Source organism: Palaemon carinicauda, chromosome 29, assembly GCF_036898095.1.
Source record: "Palaemon carinicauda isolate YSFRI2023 chromosome 29, ASM3689809v2, whole genome shotgun sequence".
Classification (NCBI taxonomy): Eukaryota; Metazoa; Arthropoda; class Malacostraca; order Decapoda; family Palaemonidae; genus Palaemon; species Palaemon carinicauda.
In genome coordinates this window covers 73842844-73870037 of record NC_090753.1, presented here as the reverse complement: position 1 = coordinate 73870037, position 27194 = coordinate 73842844, and the positions used below count along the sequence as shown (strand labels likewise).

General features: G+C 41.3%; 1 protein-coding gene across 2 annotated transcripts in view; it reads right to left on the bottom strand.

The window, feature by feature from the left end:
* LOC137622238 (transmembrane ascorbate-dependent reductase CYB561-like) overlaps positions 1-27194 on the bottom strand; it is a 335839-nt gene that overhangs the window by 298850 nt on the left and 9795 nt on the right. Inside the window, exon 2 of one of the 2 annotated variants that reach the window (XM_068352736.1) lies at positions 2318-2527. The exons of the other annotated variant lie outside the window; for it this stretch is intronic. Within the exon in view, the coding sequence (XP_068208837.1) occupies positions 2318-2436 (119 nt within the window). The 5' untranslated portion in view covers positions 2437-2527. The remainder of the gene's footprint in view (positions 1-2317; positions 2528-27194) is intronic. 2 annotated transcript variants of the gene reach the window in all.

Genomic DNA, 27194 nt, shown 5'->3' with positions numbered 1-27194 from the left:
AATCCACCAGAGTTGCTAATGCATCTTCTGGTACGTTTAGCATCTTCCAGTCTTGGATGGTCTGGGATGAGAGAGAGAGAGAGAGAGAGAGAGAGAGAGAGAGAGAGAGAGAGATAGAGATAGAGAGAGAGAGAGAGAGAGAGAGAGAGAGAGAGAGAGAGATAGAGATAGAGAGAGAGAGAGAGAGAGAGAGCCTTATTCTATGTTTGGGTTCCCCCAGGTCCCTCAGTGTGAGGTACCTCGTATATCCACCAGAGAGTTGCTAATGCATCTTCCGTTGTATTTTGCATCTTCCAGTCTTGGATGGTCTGGGAGAGAGAGAGAGAGAGAGAGAGAGAGAGAGAGAGAGAGAGAGAGAGAGAGAGAGAGTCTTATTGCCTTATTCTATGTTTGGGTTCCCCCAGGTCCCTCAGTGTGAGGCACCTCGTATATCCACCAGAGTTGCTAATGCATCTTCCGGTACGTTTTGCATCTTCTAGTCTTGGATGGTCTGGGATGAGAGAGAGAGAGAGAGAGAGAGAGAGAGAGAGAGAGAGAGAGAGAGAGAGAGAGAGAGAGAGAGAGAGAGAGAGAGAGCCTTATTCTATGTTTGGGTTCCCCCAGGTCCCTCAGTGTGAGGCACCTCGTATATCCACCAGAGTTGCTAATGCATCTTCCGGTACGTTTTGCATCTTCCAGTCTTGGATGGTCTGGGATGAGAGAGAGAGAGAGAGAGAGAGAGAGAGAGAGAGAGAGAGAGAGAGAGAGAGAGAGCCTTATTGCCTTATTCTATGTTTGGGTTCCCCAGGTCCCTCAGTGTGAGGCACCTCGTATATCCACCAGAGTTGCTAATGCATCTTCCGGTACGTTTTGCATCTTCCAGTCTTGGATGGTCTGGGATGAGAGAGAGAGAGAGAGAGAGAGAGAGAGAGAGAGGAGAGAGAGAGAGAGAGAGAGAGAGAGAGAGAGAGAGAATGTACCTAGCTTCATAGCTGTCTTCCCTTCAAGCACAATTACTCTTCTTACACATTTTATTCCAGAGGCAATGTTATTACTGACAACTGTTCACGACACTTATTAAATTGCTTAAGTAAATTTCTACAAATAAACATTTTTTTTTTTCATTATTTCATAGTGACTACTGAGAAGGTCGGGCCAGATTCGCCAGTGACTCCAATCACACACTTCTTTATACTATTTTAATCAAGTGCCTTTAACCACAAAGCACTCCCGGCTGTCCCAGTGACCCCTCTCTTAAATATCAAGTATTCTTCGAACTTTCATACCAATCCTTCTCTCTCTCTCTCTCCTCTCTCTCTCTCTCTCTCTCTCTCTCTCTCTCTCTCTCTCTCTCTCTCTAAACGAAGATCCACATGACATATTTAAAATTGATCTTTCAAATAAGATTCATTCTTTGTAATGTAGGAAAAGCCCATATTATTAATACCGTATGTACCCACTGAGCTAAAGGTAATGCTGAAAGTAATATTCTGCTCCCTAATTTTGCTTTCCTCATTGGGCTATTGATCGCTGTTGGAGCCCTTGGGCTTGCAGCAACGTGCTTTTCAAACTAGGGTTGTAGCTTTAATAATAATAATAATAATAATAATAATAATAATAATAATAATAATAATAATAATAATAATAATAATATCGTGGTAGGAGACCCTCTTTTAGGCAGGTTGAGTTAAAAGTAATGGCTGCATCGGGGCAGGTTGAGTTAAAAGTAATGGCTGCATCGGCAGAGTTTATTTTCTTATCCAATTTTTCTATTTTCCAGATAATTCTCTTCTCTAGAGCGCCGCAATCAGCCAGCAGACTTGAAAAATTCATCAGTCGGGTGAATGACAAAATCGGGAAGACTTTTCAAGTATATTCTCACAAAATACAAGTAAAACTTTTGGTACAAAATAGTAAAAACTACGACGCGTTTGCCTATATACAGAGAAGAGAATTATCCGGAAAATAGAAAAATTGGATAAGAAAATAAACTCTGCCGATGCAGCCATTACTTTTAACTCAATAATAATAATAATAATAATAATAATAATAATAATAATAATAATAATAATAATAATAATAATAATAATAATAATAATAATAATATTTCCAAGTAATATACCTAATTGCACAGAACAATCCTAAACACTTCTTGAATGATCAATGTTTCTATATTTAAGCCTCAAATAAAAACTTACCTGTTAACAATACCATTCAACAGATAAAACAACAATAAGGTCAGTAAAGACTCGAATTCAACCAGATGATAAGTTAGAAGTTGTTAATAATAATAAAAAATAATAATAATAACATAGGATGGAAACAAGAACGTCCTTACTTGATCCTGCAGGTGTCGAACTCCACGACCTCATCTTCCGTCTCTTCGTCGCTCAACAGGCCCGTCCTCTGGGTGATAGGAGCCTTCCTCATGATAGCACTGGCCGCAGGCTGCATCATCTCGGGGCTGGCAACAAGGAGGACGTCGTAGGGGGCGGTGACATCAGTGAAACGAGCGTGGTGGCTGTGTCTGTGAGTTGCTTACCACAAGCTGAAAATGTGCCCGGACGGCTATTGTTTACTTTTCGTCATGTGGAGAACGTCGGTTTATACTTACGGAGACAATTTCCGATTTTTGGGGTTGTCTTTCATTACTCTATTCTAGATCAAAACACATTATAAAAGGGATGATATAGCGTTATGTAATTTAATATACCATGCACTACAAAGGTATGTTTAATAAACATCTATAGGAATTATTACTTTGACCTGATTATTAGCTTTGGTGGGGAATGACATATTGATCGAAAAGTTATAACATGCGGGTGAGGTACTAAATATCATTTTTGGCTGACACATATAAGAGCTAGATTTACTTATCAAAGAAATATACAAACATATATTGACAAACGGTGGAAATTATTTTAAAAAAGTACATCAAGCAAAAAACAAATTCAAAATACAGTACTCCATATAATTATGCAATAGATAAATAGCAGGAACTTACCTTTTCTTACGAAATTGGTCACACATTGAGAATTTGAAGCTTCAATGAAAAAAAAATACATACTACACCTTCCCGAGAGCATTTATGATAACTACACCTTCACGTGGGTGTAATATATATATATATATATATATATATATATATATATATATATATATATATATATATATATATATGTATGTGTGTGTGTGTATGTGTGTATATATTATATATATATATATATATATATATATATATATATATATATATATATATATATATTATATATATATACATATATATCTATATATATATATATATATATATATATATATATATATATATATATACATATGTATATATAGATATATATATATATATTATATATATAGATATATATTATATATATACATACTATATATATATATATATATATATATATATATATATATATATATATATATATATATATATATATATATATATATAGGCCTATACCATCACCAATTAGCAGTTGGCCAGTAAGGTGATGAAAACTGGCCAAACCACATACAGTACATGAATAAGTACCTGTCTGACGACTTTGCACTCCATTGTACTAAAACTGGTTGCATTTTTTTTGTGTATATAATTTCAGATATATTACACACATATATTTGCCTATATATAGTATGTGTGTATGTGTGTGTGTATGTATGGATTGGCTGATGGATTTAAGGTTTTCTGGCATCCTGACATCTAAGGTCATTGACGCCGATATCGTTTATTGTAAATAAAAAACAAAATAATATTCAATTAAAACCTTAAAAGCAAAGCTATCATTTTAAAATTTAAACATCTTTCAGAAGACCTGCTTCTGAAATAAAGCTAAAAATATCACTAGCATGGTAGGACACATCATGTCCAAGAATCTTGGCAAGGATTAACCTGCCATCTTCACCTCAAGCCTCAAACATATATCTATTTCTTTCACTACTATATGTGGGGCATTCAGTCAACAAATTCTTCACTGTCAATGGTACGAAACAGTCGTAGAAATATGGCTGGTATTGGCCAGTAAGCAGATACTTATGTATCAACTGAGTGTGACCAATGCGGAGATTATTATTATTATTATTATTATTATTATTATTATTATTATTATTATATACTAGCCAAGCTACAACCCTAGTTGGAAAACCAAGATGCTATAAGCCCAAGGGCTCCAATAGGGAAAAATAGCCCAGTGAGAAAAGGAAATAAGGAAATAAATAAATGATGAGAATAAATTAACAATAAATCATTCTATAAACAGTAACAACATCAATACAGATATGTCTTATATAAACTATTAACAACATCAAAAACATATATGTCATATATACACAATAAAAAGACTCATGTCAGCCTGTTCAACATAAAAACATTTGCTCCAACTTTGAACTTTTGAAGTTCTATCGATTCAACTACCCGATTAGGAAGATCATTCCACAACTTGGTAACAGCTGGAACAAAACTTCTAGAATACTGTGTAGTATTGAGCCTCATGATGGAGAAGGACTGGCTATTAGAATTAACTGCCTGCCTAGTATTACGAACAGGATAGAATTGTCCAGGGAGATCTGAATGTAGAGGATGGTCAGAGTTATGAAAAATCTTATGCAACATGCATAATGAACTAATTGAACGATGGTGCCAAAGATTAATATCTAGATCAGGAATAAGAAATTTAATAGACCGTAAGTTTCTGTCCAACAAATTAAGATGAGAATCAGCAGCTGAACACCAGACAGGAGAACAATACTCAAAACAAGGTAGAATGAAAGAAATAAAACACTTCTTCAGTATAGATTGATCACCGAAAATCTTGTAAGACTTTTTCAATAAGCCAATTTTTTGTGCAATTGAAGAAGACACAGACCTAATGTGTTTCCCAAAAGTAAATTTGCTGTCGAGAATCACACCTAAAATTTTAAAAGAGTCATACAAATTTAAAGAAACATTATCAATACTGAAATCCAGATGTTGAGGAGCCACCGTCCTTGACCTACTTACAATCATACTTTGAGTTTTATTAGGATTCAACTTCATACCCCATAATTTGCACCATGCACTAATTTTAGCTAAATCTCTATTAAGGAACCCCAGATCTACATTCAGGGGATGGAATTGATGCAAAGAGAGTAGCATCATTTGCATATGCAACAAGCTTGTTTTCTAGGCCAAACCACATGTCATGTGTATATAGTATGAAAAGTAATGGGCCAAGAACACTACCCTGTGGAACACCGGATATCACATTCCTATACTCACTATAGTGCCCATCAACAACAACTCTTTGAGATCTATTACTTAAAAAATCAATAATAATGCTAAGAAATTACCCACCCACTCGCAACTGTTTGAGTTTGAAAACAAGGGCCTCATGATTAACACGGTCAAAGGCAGCACTAAAATCAAGGCCAATCATACGAACTTCCTGACCACAATCAAGGGATTTCTGTACAGCATTGGAGATTGTAAGAAGGGCATCACATGCTCCAAGGTCTTTACGAAAAACAAATTGCAAACTAGGGAATAGATGATTACCTTCAGCAAACCTATTAAGACGTTTTACCAGAAGACGTTCAAAAACTTCAGATAATTTGGGAGTTATGGAAATTGGGCGGTAATCAGTGGGACTTGAGCTACCACGAACACATTTACATAGAGGAGTAACATTACCAATTCTCCAACAAGTGCTAAAAGCTCCTCTTCTTGCTAACTTGCGCAAAATAACAGATAAATTTGGATCTAAGAAATCTGCTGTCTTTATAAAAAACAAAGGAAAAATGCCATTTGGGTCTACACCTCCATAAGCATCAAGGTCCATCAACAGAACTTTAATCTCACGAGATCAAAAAGCTAAACTAGTTAGTTTAACCTCAGGAAAACAGGAATGAGGAAGTTCAAATTTTTCATTACTCTGTTTACTGTCAAAAACATCAGCCAAAAGGGTTGCCTTTTCCTTTGGACAGTGAGTGAGTGAGCCATCTGGTTTAAGTAAAGGAGGAACTGTTGCATCTACACCAAAGAGTGCAGATTTAAGGATAGACCACCATTTATGTTCCTGAGTTGTACCAGAAAGGGTTTCTTTTATGGTTAAATTGTACTCCTTTTCAGTTGAAGCATAAACTCTCTGAGCAAAAGCTCGAAGCTGAGTATAGTTGTTCCAGGTCAAATCTGATCTGTTACCCTTCCAAAGGTGATAGGCCTCCTGCTTCTCCAAATAAGCACGTCTACAATCATCATTGAACCACGGTTTATCCTTCACTCGGTACCTTAGCACACGAGAAGGGATACACCTATCAATTATGTTGACTAGATTCTCATTCAAAGGGGCAACAGGATCTACACTACTATATAATTGTGACCAATTCAAGCACAAAAGATCATGCAAAATCCCATTCCAGTCTGCTTGGGATTTCATATAAATTTTACAAGAGGATGATATATCAGGGACAGGCTGCTCAGTCTTCACTACTAATGAAATCAAGGCATGATCAGATATCCCAACTGGAGAACCAACCTTACTAGTTATAACGCCAGGGGAGTCAGTGTATACGAGGTCCAAGCAATTACCAGACCTGTGAGTAGCTTCATTTATGATTTGCTCACAGCCTCATTCAGAGGCAAAGTATAAAGCTCTTAAGCCATGGCGATTGGTAGGAGAGATAGAACTTAACCACTCCCAATAGTGAGCATTAAAATCACCAACAAAGACAAAAGAAGCCTTTCTATCATCTTCTTGTATCTTAGCCATAATGGTAAGAAGACAATCGAAGATACAATCATCCATTTCTGGATTCCGGTAAATGGAACACAAATAAAAGTTGTTATGCCTGCCACAAACTTTTATTACCTGAATCTCATGACATCCACATTGATAGCAGGACTTATGAGAAGCAGAGTACTCAGTCTTAATATACACCGCCATTCCCCTGGCCCTAGGGATGGCATCACGTTTCAACATTATTGGCTTCTTAAAACCACTTATAAGGAGCTCAGAGGATGGCCTCATATTAGAAACCAAAGTTTCTGAGCACAAAAGAATATCATACTGTCTGGACGCAACTGTAAGGTAATGGATATTTGCATGAAGACCACAAATATTGCAATACAAAAGACAACATTGACGAAATCTAGGACGTACTGGTCCCGGATTTCGTTCAATGTCTCCAGACAGCATAAGAATTAATAGAAATAAAAAAAGAGATATCATACTTAAAAACTAGACTAACAAGAAATATAAAAAAAAAAACTATGTACAGAATTATAAATAAAGTGATTGATGAAACCCACAGACTATAGTAAAAAGTCGGAAAAACTGGTCAACATGGAGGAACCGATACACCATGCAAGGCTAAATACCCTCCAGGATAGCCACTTCAACTGAAGGGAGGACAGTAAGGATGGTTTTGAGAAGAAAAAGAATCAGAAAAGGAAAAGACAACCTCTTGATAAACCACCAGGCATCCATGGCCCTTCTATTAAGCCTGCCCAACACACCATTTAAAAAAAACAAGAGGAAGAGAAAAAAAAAAATATGATAGAATAGTGAGCCCGAGTGTACCCTCAAGCAAGATGACAAAGAGTAGTCTCTAACTTTTGGGGCCTCATGTTATACTTCCAGGGGTATATAAAATTCATTTTTCTCGCATATTATTTTCAATTAAACTATCCCACTGCTGTTGCCAATTATTAGATATCGAATGCTTAATGTCGGGTAAACAATCCTCACAAAGAATGGGATGCCTTCTTGGTTGCAATTCAGCTGCAGCATTCTTTGCTAGTAAATCTGCCTTCTCTTTTCCAGAATCACATACGTGTGCCGGAACCCAGCAAAATTGGACTGTTATACCTCTCAGTCCAATAATAAAAAGTCATTCTAAAATATTTAAAACTAAAGGGTTACTCGCATTAATATCAGTGATATAAGTGATATCAGTGATTAATCCCAGCCTGCCAAAGGTCATGCTGTTGAATATTATTATCACTACCTCCGCCAACGAAGTTGGAAGGAGGTAACGTTTTACCCCCTGTTTGTGTGAGTGTGTGTTTGTTTGTGAACAGCTTTTAATTTTAATCGTAGAGTAATGAAACTTGCATGGATTAACTTTTATATGAGAAGCTGGAAATTATTAATTTTTGGAAGGTCAAGGTCAAAGGACTAGGTCACTATCAAGCAAAAAGTCGAGAAATAAGGTGTCGAGGCAGAGGTCCCTCTACTGAGTGCCCCCCTAGTTATTATTATCAGAAGCTAAGTCACAACCCTAGTTGGAAAAACAGGATGCTATAAGCTCAAGGGCTCCAACAGGGAAAAATAGCCCAGTGAGGAAAGAACCAGTGCCCTTTCAACTTTACAATGCATTATTATTATTACTTACTAAGCTACAACCCTAGTTGGAAAAGCAGTATGCTATAAGCCCAGGGGCTCCAACAGGGAAAATAGCTCAGTGCGGAAAGGAAAAAAGGAAAATAAAATATTCTAAGAAGAGTAACAACAATAAATATCTCCTATATAAACTATAAAAACTTTAACAAAACAAGAGGAAGAGAAATAAGATAGGAGAGTGTGCCCGAGTGTAACCTCAAGCAAGAGAACTCTAACTCAACACAGTGGAAGACCATGGTAAAGAGGCTATAGCACTACCCAAGACTAGAGAACAATGGTTTGATTTTGGAGTGTCCTCCTCCTAGAAGAGCTGCTCACCATAGCTAAAGAGTCTCTTCTACCCTTACCAAGGGGAAAGTAGCCACTGAACAATTATATTGCCATAGTTAACCCCTTGGGTGAAGAAGAATCGTTTGGTAATCTCAGGTTGTCAGGTGTATGAGGACAGAGGAGAATCTGTAAGGAATAGGCACAACACAAGTCCAGAAATGGACAGATTAGCTTGCAACTTCATTCACAAAAAATATTAAAATGTGAATCGAAAGATAGATAAGAGGAATCTAAGTTCTTCAACTCACTGAAGGCTGCTTTCATCACATAATTATTACTACTAATATTATTATTATTACTAGCTAAGCTATAACCCTAGTTAGAAAGGCAGGATGCTATAAGCACGAGGGCTCCAACAGGGAAAAATATCCCAGTGAGGAAAGGAAAAAAATAAATAAACTACAAGAGAATTAATAAACAATCAAAATAAAACATTTTAAGAACAGTAACAACGTTAAATTAGATATCCTTAGATTCCTAGACTGGGTTAAGTCTGTAGGAGATGCAGATATCTATGGTTGTCTACTGATACGTCCCTGATTATACACGATATCTTAGGATAGTCGTTCCGGGGGTTAGAACCCCGTGATGCCTGACGGTAATTCTCTTGTAATATCAATCGCAGAAATATTATACAGTAGAAAGCTGCCTAAAGGAACTTCCATCAGGACGACATGGCTCGAGCCCAAAAAATGTTATTTTCATTAGTAAAATAAATTTTTGAATATACTTACCCGATGATCATGTAGCTGTCAACTCCGTTGCCCGACAGAAATCTACGGTCGGGATACGCCAGCGATCGCTATCCAGGTGGGGGTGTGCTCAACAGCGCCATCTGTGGTCAGGTACTCAAGTACTTCTTGTCAACAAGACCTCAATTTTCTCCTCGGTCCACTGGTTCTCTATGGGGAGGAAGGGCGGGTCCTTTAAATCATGATCATCGGGTAAGTATATTCAAAAATTTATTTTACTAATGAAAATAAAATTTTTCAATATTAATCTTACCCGATGATCATGTAGCTGATTCACACCCAGGGGGGTGGGTGGAGACCAGCATACATGTTAACAAAGAAGCTAAGTATCCCGTATTTCATTTTATTAGTTATTCAAAATAACAAATATAAAATAAATAAGTACCTGGTAAGGAAGTCGACTTGAACCATTACTCTGCCTTTATTAAGTACGTCTTCCTTACTGAGCGTAGCGGTCCTCTTAGGATGCTGAACGACTCTTAGGTGCTGAAGTATAAAGGGCTGCAACCCATACTAAAGGACCTCATTACAACCTCTAACCTAGGCGCTTCTCAAGAAAGAATTGACCACCCGCCAAATCAACCAGGATGCGGAAGGCTTCTTAGCCGACCGTACAACCCAAAACAACAATAAAAAGTATTCAAGAGAAAGGTTAAAAAGGTTATGGGATTATGGGAATGTAGTGGCTGAGCCCTCACCTACTACTGCACTCGCTGCTACGAATGGTCCCAGGGTGTAGCAGTTCTCGTAAAGAGACTGGACATCTTTGAGATAGAATGATGCGAACACTGACTTGCTTCTCCAATAGGTTGCATCCATAACACTCTGCAGAGAACGGTTCTGTTTGAAGGCCACTGAAGTAGCCACAGCTCTCACTTCATGTGTCCTTACCTTCAGCAAAGCAAGGTCTTCTTCCTTCAGATGAGAATGAGCTTCTCTAATCAGAAGCCTGATGTAGTAAGAAACTGCGTTCTTAGACATTGGTAGCGAAGGCTTCTTGACAGCACACCATAAGGCTTCTGATTGTCCTCGTAAAGGTTTTGACCTTCTTAGATAGTACCTAAGAGCTCTGACTGGGCAAAGTACTCACTCCAGTTCGTTCCCCACCAAGTTGGACAGGCTAGGGATCTCGAACGATTTAGGCCAAGGACGTGAAGGAAGCTCGTTTCTAGCCAAAAAACCGAGCTGCAAGGAACATGTAGCCGTTTCCGATGTGAAACCTATGTTCCTGCTGAAGGCGTGGATCTCACTTACTCTTTTAGCTGTTGCTAGGCATACGAGGAAAAGAGTTTTTAATGTGAGGTCCTTAAAAGAGGCTGATTGGAGCGGTTCAAATCTGGATGACATAAGGAACCTTAGGACCACGTCTAGATTCCAGCCTGGAGTGGACAACCGACGTTCCTTTGAGGTCTCAAAAGACCTAAGGAGGTCCTGTAGATCTTTGTTGGTGGAAAGATCCAAGCCTCTGTGGCGGAAAACCGCTGCCAACATACTTCTGTAACCCTTGATCGTAGGAGCTGATAGGGATCTAACGTTCCTTAGATGTAACAGGAAGTCAGCAATCTGGGTTACAGTGGTACTGGTTGAGGAAACTGCATTGGCCTTGCACCAGTTTCGGAAGACTTCCCATTTAGACTGATAGACTCTGAGAGTGGATGTCCTCCTTGCTCTGGCAATCGCTCTGGCTGCCTCCTTCGAAAAGCCTCTAGCTCAGTGGTTCCCAACCTGTGGGTCGCGACCCCAAATGGGGTCGCTACACCAATGCCCTGGGGTCGCCAATCGATTTTGAGCTGAATGGGAATGCTATATAAAACAAGGTGAAAAAACATGTTAAGACAGTTAAATAAATTTTTTACAAGGGGAGTAACACAACAGCAACAGCTACTGGTATATTAGACCACTTAAAATCTTTTATAGAATATGCTGCATGTTTGCACAATAGGTACCATACCAAAGAATCTATATTTTCTAAATGTTGAAACATTTTGAATTCAATACTTTCTGAACTCAAATCGTTCCTGCAAGAGCATTATATCAATGGTTAAATAACTAAATGGGTTGGCTCACCTGTAGGTTAGACTCCAAAAATATTTCGCTTGCTCAGTTCTCTGACTTTACGGACACCTAAATCTCATTATAATACCTATCTTGGAGTACCTGGAGTGGTTCTTAGGATCATACTGTCATGATTCGGGAGAAAATGTTCCCTTAATTAATCCATGTTTTCATACTACCATGAAACTTAATGTAACAGCCTGATGAAACTACTGATGTGACAAACTTTTCACAGCTTCTTGTGTATGTTTGGTATTATAAAAATAAAAAAAAATAAAGATTTCTTGTTTTGTAAGCCTCAGCAAATTTCAACTACTGCTTCTGATATTTCTTATTCAATTGATGATTTCTTCAAAGAAATTGTGCAGAGTTTGTATTGACGGGGCACCTACGATGCTCGGCTGTAAGTCTGGCTTCAATTCCTATTTAAAAAGTTACTCCAGAAGTAACTGGGACTCACTGCATGGTTCATCGACAAGTATTAGCTACCAAGACGTTACCTGAACCATTCAAAGAAGTGCTTAACCGAGTGATTAAAGCTGTAAATGTCGTTAAATCACGGCCATTTGCAACACGGCTCTTAAAAGTTTTATTTGGAGATATGAGTTCAACGCATGAAGCACTACTGTTTCACACAGAGGTAAGGTGGCTCTCGAAAGGAAAGTCATTGAAGAGATTTTTTGCAAATATTTCTCGCTTCTCAAAATGCAAGTGAATATGAATCATTGTTTGGGAATTAATTTACGTTGTGCAAATTGGCATACCTGGTCAATATTTCTGAGATATTTAATAGTATTAATACAGGATTACAGGGTAAGGAAAGTGCGATTATATTTTTGTCTGAAAGATATCGTCTTTTAAAATGAAATTGGAAATCTGGATCACCAAAATTAACCAAAAGAAATTATACATGTTCCCAATTTGTTGAAAAAAAAACGGCAAATGAAATCGATGACTTATATGGATTGATACAAAAGCATTTGGAAAATCTTACTGTTCAAATAAGAAGTTATTTTCATGATGAATGTTACAAATCTTCCTCCCTTACCATCAACCCTTTCAATGCCAGTGTATCTGAGGTCACTGAAGCAGCAGAAAAAGAGTTCATCGACTGAAAAAACAAATTTGAAGCTAAATCCTTGTTTGGTGAACTGCAACTACAAGAATTTTGGGAAAAAAGTTTCCAACAATCCCCAGTAATATCAGAAATCGCAATAAGGAATTCATTGCCATTCCCAACAACTAAGTTATGTGAAGCAGCCTTTTCCCAACTTCTTATCCTTAAAAACAAATGCCAAAATCAATTAAATGTGGAAGATGACAACGGAGCCCAGGATAGAATTCCTAACTAAAAAACTGCAATACCAGCCGTCTCATTAAGGTCAGTTCATGAACATCGCTTTACATAACGATGGAAATTTGTGTTCTAATAATTTTGAATTGATTTACAATTGATTAATTGAAATTAATCATGAATTTACGGAATGTATAGTTACTGCACGAATAGGTAATCTATCATTCAATAATCGCAATATATGGCAGTTTATTGTAAAAAAAAAAAAAAAATGAATGTGTATATAAGATATTTTAAGGATTGGGGTCGCTTCCTGATTGCTTGTTCTGAAATGGGTCGCCATGTTTAAAAGGTTGGGAACCACTGCTCTAGCTCTTGAGAGTCTTTCGATAGTCTGAAGGCAGTCAGACGAAGAGCGTGGAGGCTTGGGTGTACCTTCTTTACGTGAGGTTGACGCAGAAGGTCCACTCTTAGAGGAAGAGTCCTGGGAACGTCGACCAGCCATTGCAGTACCTCTGTGAACCATTCTCTCGCGGGCCAGAGGGGAGCAACCAACGTCAGCCGTGTCCCTTTGTGAGAGGCGAACTTCTGAAGTACCCTGTTGACAATCTTGAACGGCGGGAATGCATACAGGTCGAGATGGGACCAATCCAGCAGAAAGGCATCCACGTGAACTGCTGCTGGGTCTGGAATCAGAGAACAATACAATGGGAACCTCTTGGTCATCGAGGTAGCGAACAGATCTATGGTTGGCTGACCCCACAGGACCCAAAGTCTGCTGCAAACATTCTTGTGACGGGTCCACTCTGTGGGGATGACCTGACCCTTCCGGCTGAGGCGATCTGCCATGACATTCATATCGCCCTGAATGAACCTCGTTACCAGCGTGAGCTTTCGATCTTTTGACCAAATGAGGAGGTCCCTTGCGATCTCGAACAACTTCCTCGAATGAGTCCCCCCCTGCTTGGAGATGTAAGCCAAGGCTGTGGTGTTGTCGGAGTTCACCTCCACCACTTTGCTTAGCTGGAGGGACTTGAAGTTTATCAAGGCCAGATGAACCGCCAACAACTCCTTGCAATTGATGTGAAGTGTCCTTTGCTCCTGATTCCATGTTCCCGAGCATTCCTGTCCGTCCAATGTCGCACCCCAGCCCGAGTCTGATGCGTCCGAGAAGAGACGGTGGTCGGGGGTCTGAACAGCTAAAGATAGACCTTCCTTGAGAAGAATGCTGTTCTTCCACCACGTTAGAGTAGACCTCATCTCTTCGGAAACAGGAACTGAGACCGTCTCTAGCGTCATGTCCTTTATCCAGTGAGCAGCTAGATGATACTGAAGGGGGCGGAGGTGGAGTCTCCCTAACTCGATGAACAGGGCCAGCGATGAAAGTGTCCCTGTTAGACTCATCCACTGCCTGACTGAGCATCGGTTCCTTCTCAGCATGCTCTGGATACACTCTAGGGCAGTGGTTCCCAACCTTTTAAACATGGCGACCCATTTCAGAACAAGCAATCAGGAAGCGACCCCAATCCTTAAAATATCTTATATACACATTCATTTTTTTTTTTTTTACAATAAACTGCCATATATTGCGATTATTGAATGATAGATTACCTATTTGTGCAGTAACTATACATTCCGTAAATTCATGATTAATTTCAATTAATCAATTGTAAATCAATTCAAAATTATTAGAACACAAATTTCCATCGTTATGTAAAGCGATGTTCATGAACTGACCTTAATGAGACGGCTGGTATTGCAGTTTTTTAGTTAGGAATTCTATCCTGGGCTCCGTTGTCATCTTCCACATTTAATTGATTTTGGCATTTGTTTTTAAGGATAAGAAGTTGGGAAAAGGCTGCTTCACATAACTTAGTTGTTGGGAATGGCAATGAATTCCTTATTGCGATTTCTGATATTACTGGGGATTGTTGGAAACTTTTTTCCCAAAATTCTTGTAGTTGCAGTTCACCAAACAAGGATTTAGCTTCAAATTTGTTTTTTCAGTCGATGAACTCTTTTTCTGCTGCTTCAGTGACCTCAGATACACTGGCATTGAAAGGGTTGATGGTAAGGGAGGAAGATTTGTAACATTCATCATGAAAATAACTTCTTATTTGAACAGTAAGATTTTCCAAATGCTTTTGTATCAATCCATATAAGTCATCGATTTCATTTGCCGTTTTTTTTTCAACAAATTGGGAACATGTATAATTTCTTTTGGTTAATTTTGGTGATCCAGATTTCCAATTTCATTTTAAAAGACGATATCTTTCAGACAAAAATATAATCGCACTTTCCTTACCCTGTAATCCTGTATTAATACTATTAAATATCTCAGAAATATTGACCAGGTATGCCAATTTGCACAACGTAAATTAATTCCCAAACAATGATTCATATTCACTTGCATTTTGAGAAGCGAGAAATATTTGCAAAAAATCTCTTCAATGACTTTCCTTTCGAGAGCCACCTTACCTCTGTGTGAAACAGTAGTGCTTCATGCGTTGAACTCATATCTCCAAATAAAACTTTTAAGAGCCGTGTTGCAAATGGCCGTGATTTAACGACATTTACAGCTTTAATCACTCGGTTAAGCACTTCTTTGAATGGTTCAGGTAACGTCTTGGTAGCTAATACTTGTCGATGAACCATGCAGTGAGTCCCAGTTACTTCTGGAGTAACTTTTTAAATAGGAATTGAAGCCAGACTTACAGCCGAGCATCGTAGGTGCCCCGTCAATACAAACTCTGCACAATTTCTTTGAAGAAATCATCAATTGAATAAGAAATATCAGAAGCAGTAGTTGAAATTTGCTGAGGCTTACAAAACAAGAAATCTTTATTTTTTTTTATTTTTATAATACCAAACATACACAAGAAGCTGTGAAAAGTTTGTCACATCAGTAGTTTCATCAGGCTGTTACATTAAGTTTCATGGTAGTATGAAAACATGGATTAATTAAGGGAACATTTTCTCCCGAATCATGACAGTATGATCCTAAGAACCACTCCAGGTACTCCAAGATAGGTATTATAATGAGATTTAGGTGTCCGTAAAGTCAGAGAACTGAGCAAGCGAAATATTTTTGGAGTCTAACCTACAGGTGAGCCAACCCATTTAGTTATTTAACCATTGATATAATGCTCTTGCAGGAACGATTTGAGTTCAGAAAGTATTGAATTCAAAATGTTTCAACATTTAGAAAATATAGATTCTTTGGTATGGTACCTATTGTGCAAACATGCAGCATATTCTATAAAAGATTTTAAGTGGTCTAATATACCAGTAGCTGTTGCTGTTGTGTTACTCCCCTTGTAAAAAATTTATTTAACTGTCTTAACATGTTTTTTCACCTTGTTTTATATAGCATTCCCATTCAGCTCAAAATCGATTGGCGACCCCAGGGCATTGGTGTAGCGACCCCATTTGGGGTCGCGACCCACAGGTTGGGAACCACTGCTCTAGGGCTTGGTTGATCCTTGGGGCCGACGGAAAAGCCCGAAAAGCTCGACTCTGAATCTCCATACCCAGGTAAACAATGGTCTGGGATGGGACGAGCTGGGACTTCTCTAAATTGACCAGGAGGCCCAGTTCCTTGGTCAGATCCATAGTCCATCTGAGATTCTCCAGACAGCGACGACTTGTGGGAGCTCTTAAAAGCCAGTCGTCTAAATAGAGGGAGGCTCTGATGTCTGCCAAGTGAAGGAATTTCGCAATATTCCTCATCAGTCTCGTAAACACAAGAGGTGCCGTGCTTAGGCCAAAGCACAGGGCTTGGAACTGGTACACAACCTTTCCAAAGACGAATCTTAGGAAAGGTTGGGAGTCTGGATGGATGGGGACGTGAAAGTATGCGTCTTTCAGGTCTAACGAGACCATCCAGTCCTACTGCCTGACCGCTGCTAGGACCGACTTCGTCGTCTCCATCGTGAACGTCTGCTTGGTGACATAAGCATTGAGAGCACTGACGTCCAGCACCAGTCTCCAACCTCCTGTCTTCTTGGCTACCAGGAAGAGACGGTTGTAAAAGCCCGGGGATTGATGATCCCGGACTATGACCACTGCTTCCTTCTGTAGCAAGAGCGACACCTCTTGTTGCAACGCTAGCCTCTTGTCCTTCTCCTTGTAGTTGGGAGAGAGGTTGATGGGAGATGTAGCTAGAGGGGGATTGAGGCAGAACGGAATTATGTATCCCTCCCTTAGCCACTTCACAGACTGAGCGTCTGCACCTCTGCTCTCCCAAGCTTGCCAGAAGGTCTTGAGTCTGGCTCCTACTGCTGTCTGGAGAGAAAGGCAGTCAAAACTTGCCTTTTGCGGACTTGGAACCCTTCTTGGACTTGACACGGTGACTGTCTGCACGGGTACCTCCTCTGCTGGAGGTTCTGCCACGAAAGGGTGGGATGAACCTAGAAGCAGGTGTATCAACTGCTGTAGGGCGGAAGGGTCTAGGCACGGAAGGTAAGGTTTTAGCCTTACGTGCAGAAGAAGCCATGAGGTCATGAGTATCCTTCTGGATAAGAGAGGCAGCCATCCCCTTAATCAACTCCTCCGGAAACAGACACTTGGAGAGAGGAGCAAACAGCAACTCTGACTTCTGGCAAGGAGTGATACCAGCAGATAAGAAGGAGCACAGATGTTCTCTCTTCTTGAGGACTCCTGATACATATGAAGCCGCAAGTTCACCAGACCCATCCCGAATTGCCTTGTCCATGCTAGACATGATCAGCATGGCCGAGTCCTTATCTGAAGGGGAAGTCTTCCTGCTTAAGGCTCCCAAACACCAATCGAGGAAGTTGAATATCTCGAAGGCACGAAAGACTCCCTTCAACATATGATCAAGATCTGAAAAGGACCAGCAGATCTTCGAACGTCTCATAGCCAACCTGCGGGGAGAGTCAACCAGACTTGAGAAGTCGGCCTGGGCAGAGGCAGGAACCCCCAAGCCAGGTTCCTCTCCCGTGGCATACCAGACGCTCGACTTAGAAGCCAGCTTGGGAGGAGGAAACACAAAAGAGGTCCTTCCCAGTTGCTTATTGGAATGCAACCAGTCCCCCATAACCCTCAAAGCTCTCATAGATGATCTGGCGAGAACAAGCTTGGTGAAGGCAGGCGCAGCAGACTGCATGCCCAGAGCAAACTCGGAGGGAGGAGAACGAGGGGTTGCAGACACAAAGTGTTCAGGATACAAATCCCTGAACAAAGCAAGGACTTTGCGAAAGTCTAAGGAGGGTGGCGAAGACTAGTGTCCTTCAACATCAGAGTGAGGATCATCCAGATGAGCAGCTTCATCATCCGATACATCATCATCCGAAAGTTGAGTTGTGAGAGGCAAAGGCAGAGCAGCAAGCTGAACGTCTGAATCCTGCAGAACGGGTGCATGCGTACCTGCGGATCCATCATCATGCCTCTGCTGTACAGTCTGCGAGCTGGCAACAACAAAAGCAGAGGGCTGGTGTGTGGGAGGGTCTGCGGTGGGCTGAGGAGCATGCGGTATGGTATGCAGAGCATGCTGTAAGGTATGCGGCTCATGCTGCATGGTATGCGGAGCATGCTGTAAGGTCTGCAGAGCATGCTGCATGGGCTGAGGAGAATGCCGCATAGTGCTGGAACCCGGCAACTCCTGATGCGGCAGCTCACGCATGTTAGCAGATGGTGCAGCAAGAACATGCGTCTGGCAGTGAGGACTGCGCATCGGTGGAGGAGCTCTCACAGGTGGGGTGTGGGAGCAGGCAGCCGCAGTATCTGCTGAGCGCACAACCTCTGCGGGTTGTAGGTTAACAGGAGAGGTGTTAACCTTCTCGGCATGATACTCCTGCATAAATGCCGCAAGCTGAGACTGCATAGTCTGCAGCATGGACCACTTAGGGTCTACTGTGGTTGGAGCAACAACAGACGGAGCAGAGGCCTGTTGAGGGACCACTCTACCTCTCTTGGGAGGTGTGCAGTCATCAGATGACTGCGGCGAGTCCGAACTGACCCAGTGGCTACACCTGGGCCGTTGGACTAGCTCGGAAGGGACCTTACGTTTGAGCGGTCGTGAGACCTTGGTCCACCGTTTCCTCCTGGAAACCTCTTCCACAGACGAGGAATGTAAGGGCTCATTCGTCTGTAAGTGGATGGGACGATCCTTAGCAGATACGTCCGCAACCACTGAGGATACATCCGTGCGCCGATCAAGGCCTGCCGAACCCTTTGGTCCTTCGACATTGCTTCTCCCCTGGGCTTGGGAGCTTTCAAGAGGTCCCGGACTGGGAGGACGACTGGCACGCACAGATGTACCCTCATGCGCAACACTGACACTGACACTATGCACATCACTAGCACTAACACTTCCCACTGCACTCTTCGCTTTCAGCTCTCTGACATCTGCCAAGAGCTGATTGCGGTCACTAACCAACGACTCCACCATCTCACCGAGAGCCTGAATGGCATGCAACATATCAGCCATTGCAGGCTGAGCACTCGTAGCAGGTTCGGGAGTCACCACCACAGGGGAAGGAAAAGGTTGAGGGGCATGGGGAGAGGAAAAATCCACAGAGCGAGAAGAACTCCTCCTATCTCTCTCCTTCTCTAACCTACGTGCATATCTGAGGAATTCATTAAAATCGAATTCCGAAAGCCCAGCACATTCCCCACATCGATCTTCCAATTGACAGGATTTTCCCCTACAATTGGAACATACGGTGTGAGGATCTATAGAGGCCTTCGGAAGACGCCTAGTACAAGTCCTAACACTACACTGCCTGTATTTAGGAACTTGGGAATGGTCAGACATCTTGAATTTAGAGGTAGTCAAGGGGGAATTCCAAAATTAAGCAAAGATTGTTAACCAATGAATCAAATTAATTCCAAAAGCTTGCTAAGCTAAGGATAAAGCTTCCTGAACAGCGAAGGCTAAACTTCAGAGCAAATACATCACCAAATCGTGAACAAAAGACTCCAAAATCAACAGCGTATCCATGTAGGTCTTGCCGGCGGCACGACAGAGGAAAAATTGAGGTCTTGTTGACAAGAAGTACTTGAGTACCTGACCACAGATGGCGCTGTTGAGCACACCCCCACCTGGATAGCGATCGCTGGCGTATCCCGACCGTAGATTTCTGTCGGGCAACGGAGTTGACAGCTACATGATCATCGGGTAAGATTAATATTGAAAATAGATTTTTCCTACATCAAAATCCATTTAAAAAAACAAGAGGAAGAGAAATAAGATAGAACAGCATGCCCGAGCGTACCCTCAAGCAAGAGAACTCTAATCCAAAACGAACTCGACCATCTTTTGAACACATCAGTGAAATATTGTAGAGCCCACCATGACATTATTTGCCTGTTAAGGAGCTTAGGAAGACATTTTTCCTAGCAAATCACCCCTTCTAACTTGAACACGAAGCTATACCCTGATAGGAATGAAAGATCTGTAAGGCCACTTTACAGTCTCCACCTAGCCATCATTGTTACTGCAACACCTATCCACATAATGATTTTAGTGTATAATAAATATTTACCAGACTACACTGAGTCGAAATATCACAAATTTTAAGTAATTGGTATTTTTCCTAATTATAAAAAGTTGAGACCTTTAATGGGAGTATGACCTCAGTTGATGTCTCGCAGGATTTTGTACAGGAGAGGGGGTTCCCAGCCCGCCTCGTCCCGTCCCTTCTAGTCGCCTCTTACGACACGCAGGCATAACGTGGCGCTATTCTGATTGTTTTTATGCCCCCGCAGCCACAGGGGGCTGGGAGGAACGTAGAGAATAGAGGTCCCCTTTTTGTTTTGTTTCATTTGTTGATGTCGGCTACCCCCCAAAATTGGGGGAAGTGCCTTGGTATATGTATGATGACCTCAGAGAAGCTGGAACCGACCGTTTAACATAATTGGTCACCAGATAGTGGTGAAGCCCTACTAACCTGACAGGTTGAGCTACCTCCAATTTGACCTTTGGCCTAGGTGCTTGCCAAGCAGGCTATGAAACTTGAAGGTCTCATGTTTGTAAGGTTAGGAAATATGCAAATTGCTTCATTAGGAGAAATATCCTGAGGGAGAAAGTCCCTAAAATTAAAACTGGCTTAGCAAACTGACCCTGGAAATGTCAATGAAATATGGTCCTAAGGAGGAGTGAAAATCGTGACTTTTCAACCCCCATAACTTCCTGTGCATAAGGATGAAACAGGAGTCTGGGTGAGCCATTACTATAAATGGTAAGTTGAGGAAAATTTTATATCTTACAGGATATGCTATTCCCATGTACAGTATAGGCCTTATAAGATAAATGCGCATAAAACAGGTCTATCGTCCACCTTTATGCAAAAGGTTTATCACCATTACTATTACTAGCTAAGCTACAACCCTAGTTGGAAAAGCAAGATGCTATAAACCCAAGGGCTCCAACAAGGAAAAATAGCACACTGAGGAAAGGAAATAAGGAAATAAATAAACGATATAAGAAGTAATGAACGATTAAAAAGACAAATTTGAAGATAATTTGTATTTTTCCCTTATACAAACCTGGGGCTATTTATTGAATATTAATTCTAGCACCAATAAATAGCGGAAGGTTTGTTAGTACAGTACAGGAACAAATAAAATATTTTAAAAAAAGGGATTCTGACGAAGGAAAAATCCATTTCTGGGCGAGGGACCTGTGTCGCCCAGTGAAATGCTCCTTATAGCACCATTTCTAAGGTATAAATACTGCTAAATATACCAGAGAAAAAAGTTGCATGGAATGCCAGGAATATACCCAGCTCGCTCACCCTTATAGAGTGTCGGTATAGTAACTGGGGCGTGTTAAAACCACTATCAGAGGTCCCTTACCAATTAGTCTTCTCCTTCCTCAACATAAAACATAGGGTATTTATATATAAACTATAAAAAGACTTATGTCAGCCTGTTCAACATAAAAACATTTGTTGCAAGTTTGAACTTTTGAAGTTCCACTGATTCAAATCACCAAATAGTTTACATGTATTACCTAAAAAGTTGTCACATATATTTGATTTTTAGAGTGAACTGCGTTTTTCGCAGAAGAAAAACGGCATGAAGGCCGTGTGCAAAGAAACGTGATCAGTTTGGAAACGCTGGGTTGCACTTAACAGCACTAATAAGGGAAACGTTATTTAAATATCATAGGATCTCTGACCCTCAAATAAATAAAACTGCAAAGACAGAACCCACGAAGACTGAAAGTCTACTGTATAGTAAATACTATTTGGTCCGCATTGGAACGAAAGATTTTAAAGGATGCAATTACAATAATAGCACACTAACCTTATCTAGAGTACATTCAGTATTTAACTTTCCTCCTAAGCAAATGTCCACCAATCCCTTAGGCAGGACCTAATCAGAGGCAAGCTGTAGCCACAGCCACTATCAACTCCCTAATCTGCTGCTGAATAAGCAGTGCATTTTTTCACATACAGCTGGCCCACCTTATCCACGAGTATGGTGTTTAAGCCCCTTCTACAGGTAAGGAAGTGTTTCAGCCCCTTTCACAGGTAAGGAAGTGTTTCAGCTCCTTCCAAAGGTAAGGAAGTGTTTCAGCCCCTTTCACAGGTAAGGAAGTGTTTCAGCTCCTTCCAAAGGTAAGGAAGTGTTTCAGCCCCTTTCACTGGTAAGGAAGTGTTTCAGCTCCTTCCAAAGGTAAGGAAGTGTTTCAGCCCCTTTCACAGGTAAGGAAGTGTTTCAGCTCCTTCCAAAGGTAAGGAAGTGTTTCAGCCCCTTCCACAGGTAAGGAAGTGTTTCAGCCCCTTCCACAGGTAAGGACTTCAGTGGATGATAAACCATAAACTCTTAATGTTTTACATCTTTTTTTACCTTCAGTACAGGTAAATATACTGTACCTTTAAGTACTGCAATTGTTCTTTAAATATATATTGCACTACAGAACTGAAACAATAATATAACATAGTACTATACACACACACACACACACACACACTCTCTCTCTCTCTCTCTCTCTCTCTCTCTCTCTCTCTCTCTCTCTCTCTCTCTCTCTCTCTCTCTCTCTCTCTCTCTCTCAATAAATAAATTTTTGGTGCAACTTAAACTGACTGGATATGATTCTAAAAATGAGTAAATGAGTAACATCATCTGCACATGCAACAAGCTTGCTTTTAAGGCCAAACTACATATCATGGGTGTGTAATATGAGAAGCAAGGAGCCTAGAATACGACCCTGTGGAATACTAGATACTATATTATTTCAATTACTATGACGCCAAAAGCAATTACTCTTTGCTATCTATAAGTTAAAATTCAATATTGATTCTATGAAAAGACGCACCTTCCCCCATCTCCTTAAATTTGAAAACACGAAGCTCATGATTAATACAGTCAAAAGCAGCATTAAAACTCACACAGTTTAAGAATAATTTGTATTTTTCCTAACTATACAAACCTCAGTCCTTTAATTAGGAGATTAATTCAAGCACAGCTGGAACTCTGCAGTTAAAACCTAAGACGAGGTGTCGGCAGAAGCCGGTACTTATCGGGCGGTAGAGGGGAAGCACCAGCCCCTTGCCAGTACACTGAATAATCATTAGGGAAAATACAAATTACTATTAAAATTTGTGATTTGTTCTTTCAAAAATAAAAACCTTTGTCCATTAACGGTGAGAAGAAGTTCCTTTTGCCAAACTGGCCGGCTACAATCCTGAGAAGTTCCTTTTGCCAAACTGGCCGGCTACAATCCTGAGAAGTTCCTTTTGCCAAAATGTTATTTTCATTAGTAAAATAAATTTTTGAATATACTTACCCGGTGATCATATAGCTGTCAGCTCTGCTGCCCGACAGAAAAAACCTACGGGCGGAATACGCCAGCGATCGCTATACAGGTGGGGGTGTACATCAACAGCGCCATCTGTCAAGTAGGTACTCAAGTACTCGATGTCAACATAGAACCAATTTTCTCCTCTGTCCACTGGGTCTCTATTGGGGAGGAAGGGTGGGTCCTTTAATTTATGATCACCGGGTAAGTATATTCAAAAATTTATTTTACTAATGAAAATAACATTTTTCAATATTAAACTTACCCGATGATCATATAGCTGATTCACACCCAGGGGGGTGGGTAGAGACCAGCATTACATGTTGACATTATTATGAGCTAAGTATTCCGTATTTCATTTTAGCAGTTATTCAAAATAACAAGCATAAAATAAATAAGTACCTGGTAAGGAAGTCGACTTGAACAATTACTCTGCCTTTTTAAGTACGTCTTCCTTACTGAGCCTCGCGATCCTCATAGGATGCTGAGCGACTCCTAGGAGCTGAAGTATGAAGGGTTGCAACCCATACTAAAGGTCCTCATCAAAACCTCTAATCTAGGCGCTTCTCAAGAAATGACTTTGACCACCCGCCAAATCAAGTAGGATGCGAAAGGCTTCTTAGCCTTCCGGACAACCCAAAAATATTAATAAAACATTTCAAGAGAAAGATTAAAAAGGTTATGGAATTAGGGAATTGTAGTGGTGGAGCCCCCACCACTACTGCACTCGTTGCTACGAATGGTCCCAGAGTGTAGCAGTTCTCGTAAAGAGACTGGACATTCTAAAGATAAAAGACGCGAACACTGATTTGCTTTTCCAATAGGTTGCGTCGAATATACTTTGCAGAGATCTATTTTGTTTAAAGGCCACGGAAGTTGCGACAGCTCTAACTTCGTGTGTCCTTATCTTCAGCCAAGCTTGGTCTTCCTCATTCAGATGGGAATGAGCTTCTCGTATTAACAGTCTGATAAAATAGGATAAAGAATTCTCTGACATAGGCAAAGATGGATTCTTAACTGAACACCATAAAGCTTCAGACGGGCCTCGTAAAGGTTTTTAAAATAGAACTTAAGAGCTCTTACAGGACATAATACTCTTTCTAGTTCATTTCCAACCATACGATAAGTTTGGAATATCGAACGATATTGGTCAAGGCCGAGAAGGCAGCTCGTGTTTGGCTAGAAAACCAAGTTGTAGAACATGTAGCCGTTTCGGATGAGAATCCGATGTTCTTGCTGAAGGCATGAATCTCACTGACTCTTTTAGCTGTGGTTAAGCATATCAGGAAAAGAGTCTTAAAGGTGAGATCTTTCAGGGAGGCTGATTGAAGCGGTTCGAACCTGTCTGACATAAGGAATCTTAGAACCACGTCTAAATTCCAACCAGGTGTAACCAAACGACACTCCTTCGTGGTCTCAAAAGACTTAAGGAGGTCTTGTAGGTCTTTATTGTTGGAAAGATCTAAGCCTCTGTGACGGAAGACTGATGCCAACATGCTTCTGTAACCCTTGATAGTGGGAGCTGAAAGAGATCGTTCTTTCCTCAGATATAAGAGAAAGTCAGCTATTGAGTTACAGAGGTACTGGTCGAGGATACGGATACTGACTTGCACCAGTTTCGGAAGATTTCCCACTTCGATTGGTAGATTCTAAGAACGTCTACTAGCCATCGAAGTACCTCGGTGAGATATTCTCTCGCGGGCCAGAGGGAAGCAACTAGCGTCAACTTTGTCCCTTCATGAGAGGCGAACTTCTGCAGTACCTTGTTGACAATCTTGAACGGAGGGAATGCATATAGATCTAGATGTGACCAATCTAGTAGAAAGGCATCTATATGAACTACTGCTGGGTCCGGGATAGGTGAGCAAACTATTGGGAGCCTCTTGGTCATCGAGGTTGCGAAGAGATCTATGGTTGGCTGGCCCCAGGTGGCTCAAAGTCTCTTGCATACATCCTTGTGGAGGGTCCAATCTGTTGGAATTATTTGTCCCTTCCTACTGAGACAATCTGCTATGACATTCAAGTTGCCTTGGATGAACCTCGTTACTAGTGAAAAGTCTAGACCTGTTGACCAGGTGAGGAGGTCTCTTGCGAACTCGTACCATGTCAGAGAGTAGGTCCCTCCTTGCTTGGAGATGTACGTCAAAGCAGGGTGTTGTCCGTGTTCACCTCCACCACTTTGCCTTGAAGGAGAGACCTGAAGCTTTTCCAGGTCAGACGTACTGCCAGTAGCTTCTTGCAGTTGAAATGCATTGTCCTTTGACTCGAGTTCCATAATCCCGAGCATTCCCTACCGCCTAATGTCGCACCCCAGCCTACGTCCGATGCGTCCGAGAAGAGAACGTGGTTGGGAGTCTGAACAGTCAGGGGAAGACCCTTTCAAAGGTTGATAAAGTCCTTTCACCAAGTCAGACCAGACTTTATCTTTCCGGAAACCGGGATCGAGACCGCTTCTAGCGTCTTGTCCTTTTCCAGTGAAAAGCTAGATGATACAGAAGAGGACGGAGGTGTAGTCTTCCAAGTGACACAAATTGAACCACGGATGACAGTGTCCTAACCAGACTCATCCACAGCCTGACAGGGCAGCGTTCTTTCTTCAGCATCTTCTGGATGGAGCAGGGCTGGGGGTTGATCGACTTGTTCAGCAATGTCCTCATCAGAGGGTTCCTCATCCGAAACTGATGAGGAAACGGCAACGGAGTGGGCAACGTCTGACTCGCTGAATCCGGTCGCACTGGTGGATGCGTGACGGAGCCGGACACAATATCATGGTACTGCTGCACAGTCTGTGAACTGTCAACCATGGGGACGCGAGGAAGTACAGCGTCAACCCGAAACTGTCTAGACTGTCTGGGTTGTGCAGTCAACCCCCTACCGGGTTGCTGAGGTTGCCGCACTGCGTCACAACAAGTCACCTCTGCTGGTTGTTGAACGTCTTCCTAGTGACACACTGAACGTCCACAACCACCTCCGAGAGTCGCTTAACGTCAACGTGCGACTGGCAACCCACACTGGGTCGCATCGGTGGAGGAACCACCTCAACTGGCGGACGCGAGTAGGATACCTCAGCATCAACAGGGCGCACAACCAACCGGAAGGAAGGTTGTTGGCCAGAAGGTTCTTCTCCGTAAAAAATCCTCTATCAAGGACACAAGCTTGGACTGCATGTCTTGCAGCAAAGCCCATTAGGGTCTACGGGAGCAGGTGTGGCAACAGACGGGGTTAGCGACTGAAGCGGAACCATTAACCATTCCTGGAAGCTTTGTTATGCTTTAATTAAAGTTCATAGGAGGCTAAGCAGCTTAAGGCTCCTCTCCAAATGACAGAGTCCTCAAAGGAATATCAGTAGGAGGGAGAACAGCACTTTCTCATCTACAGGAACCATGTCCGAGAAAAGCTAGGTTATCTCAGTGAGGGTCTCACTGGTGCATAAGCAGCCGACCAGAAGGCAACGTTATGTAACTGCCTGACCGTCTGTGAACTGTCAAAAAACTGAACTGTCAACCACAACCGGTGCGTGAGGACATACAGCACTGGTGCATAAGTAGCAGACCAGAAGGCAACGTACTGTAACTGCTTGACAGTCTGTGAGCTGGCAACAACCAAAGCTGTGTGGG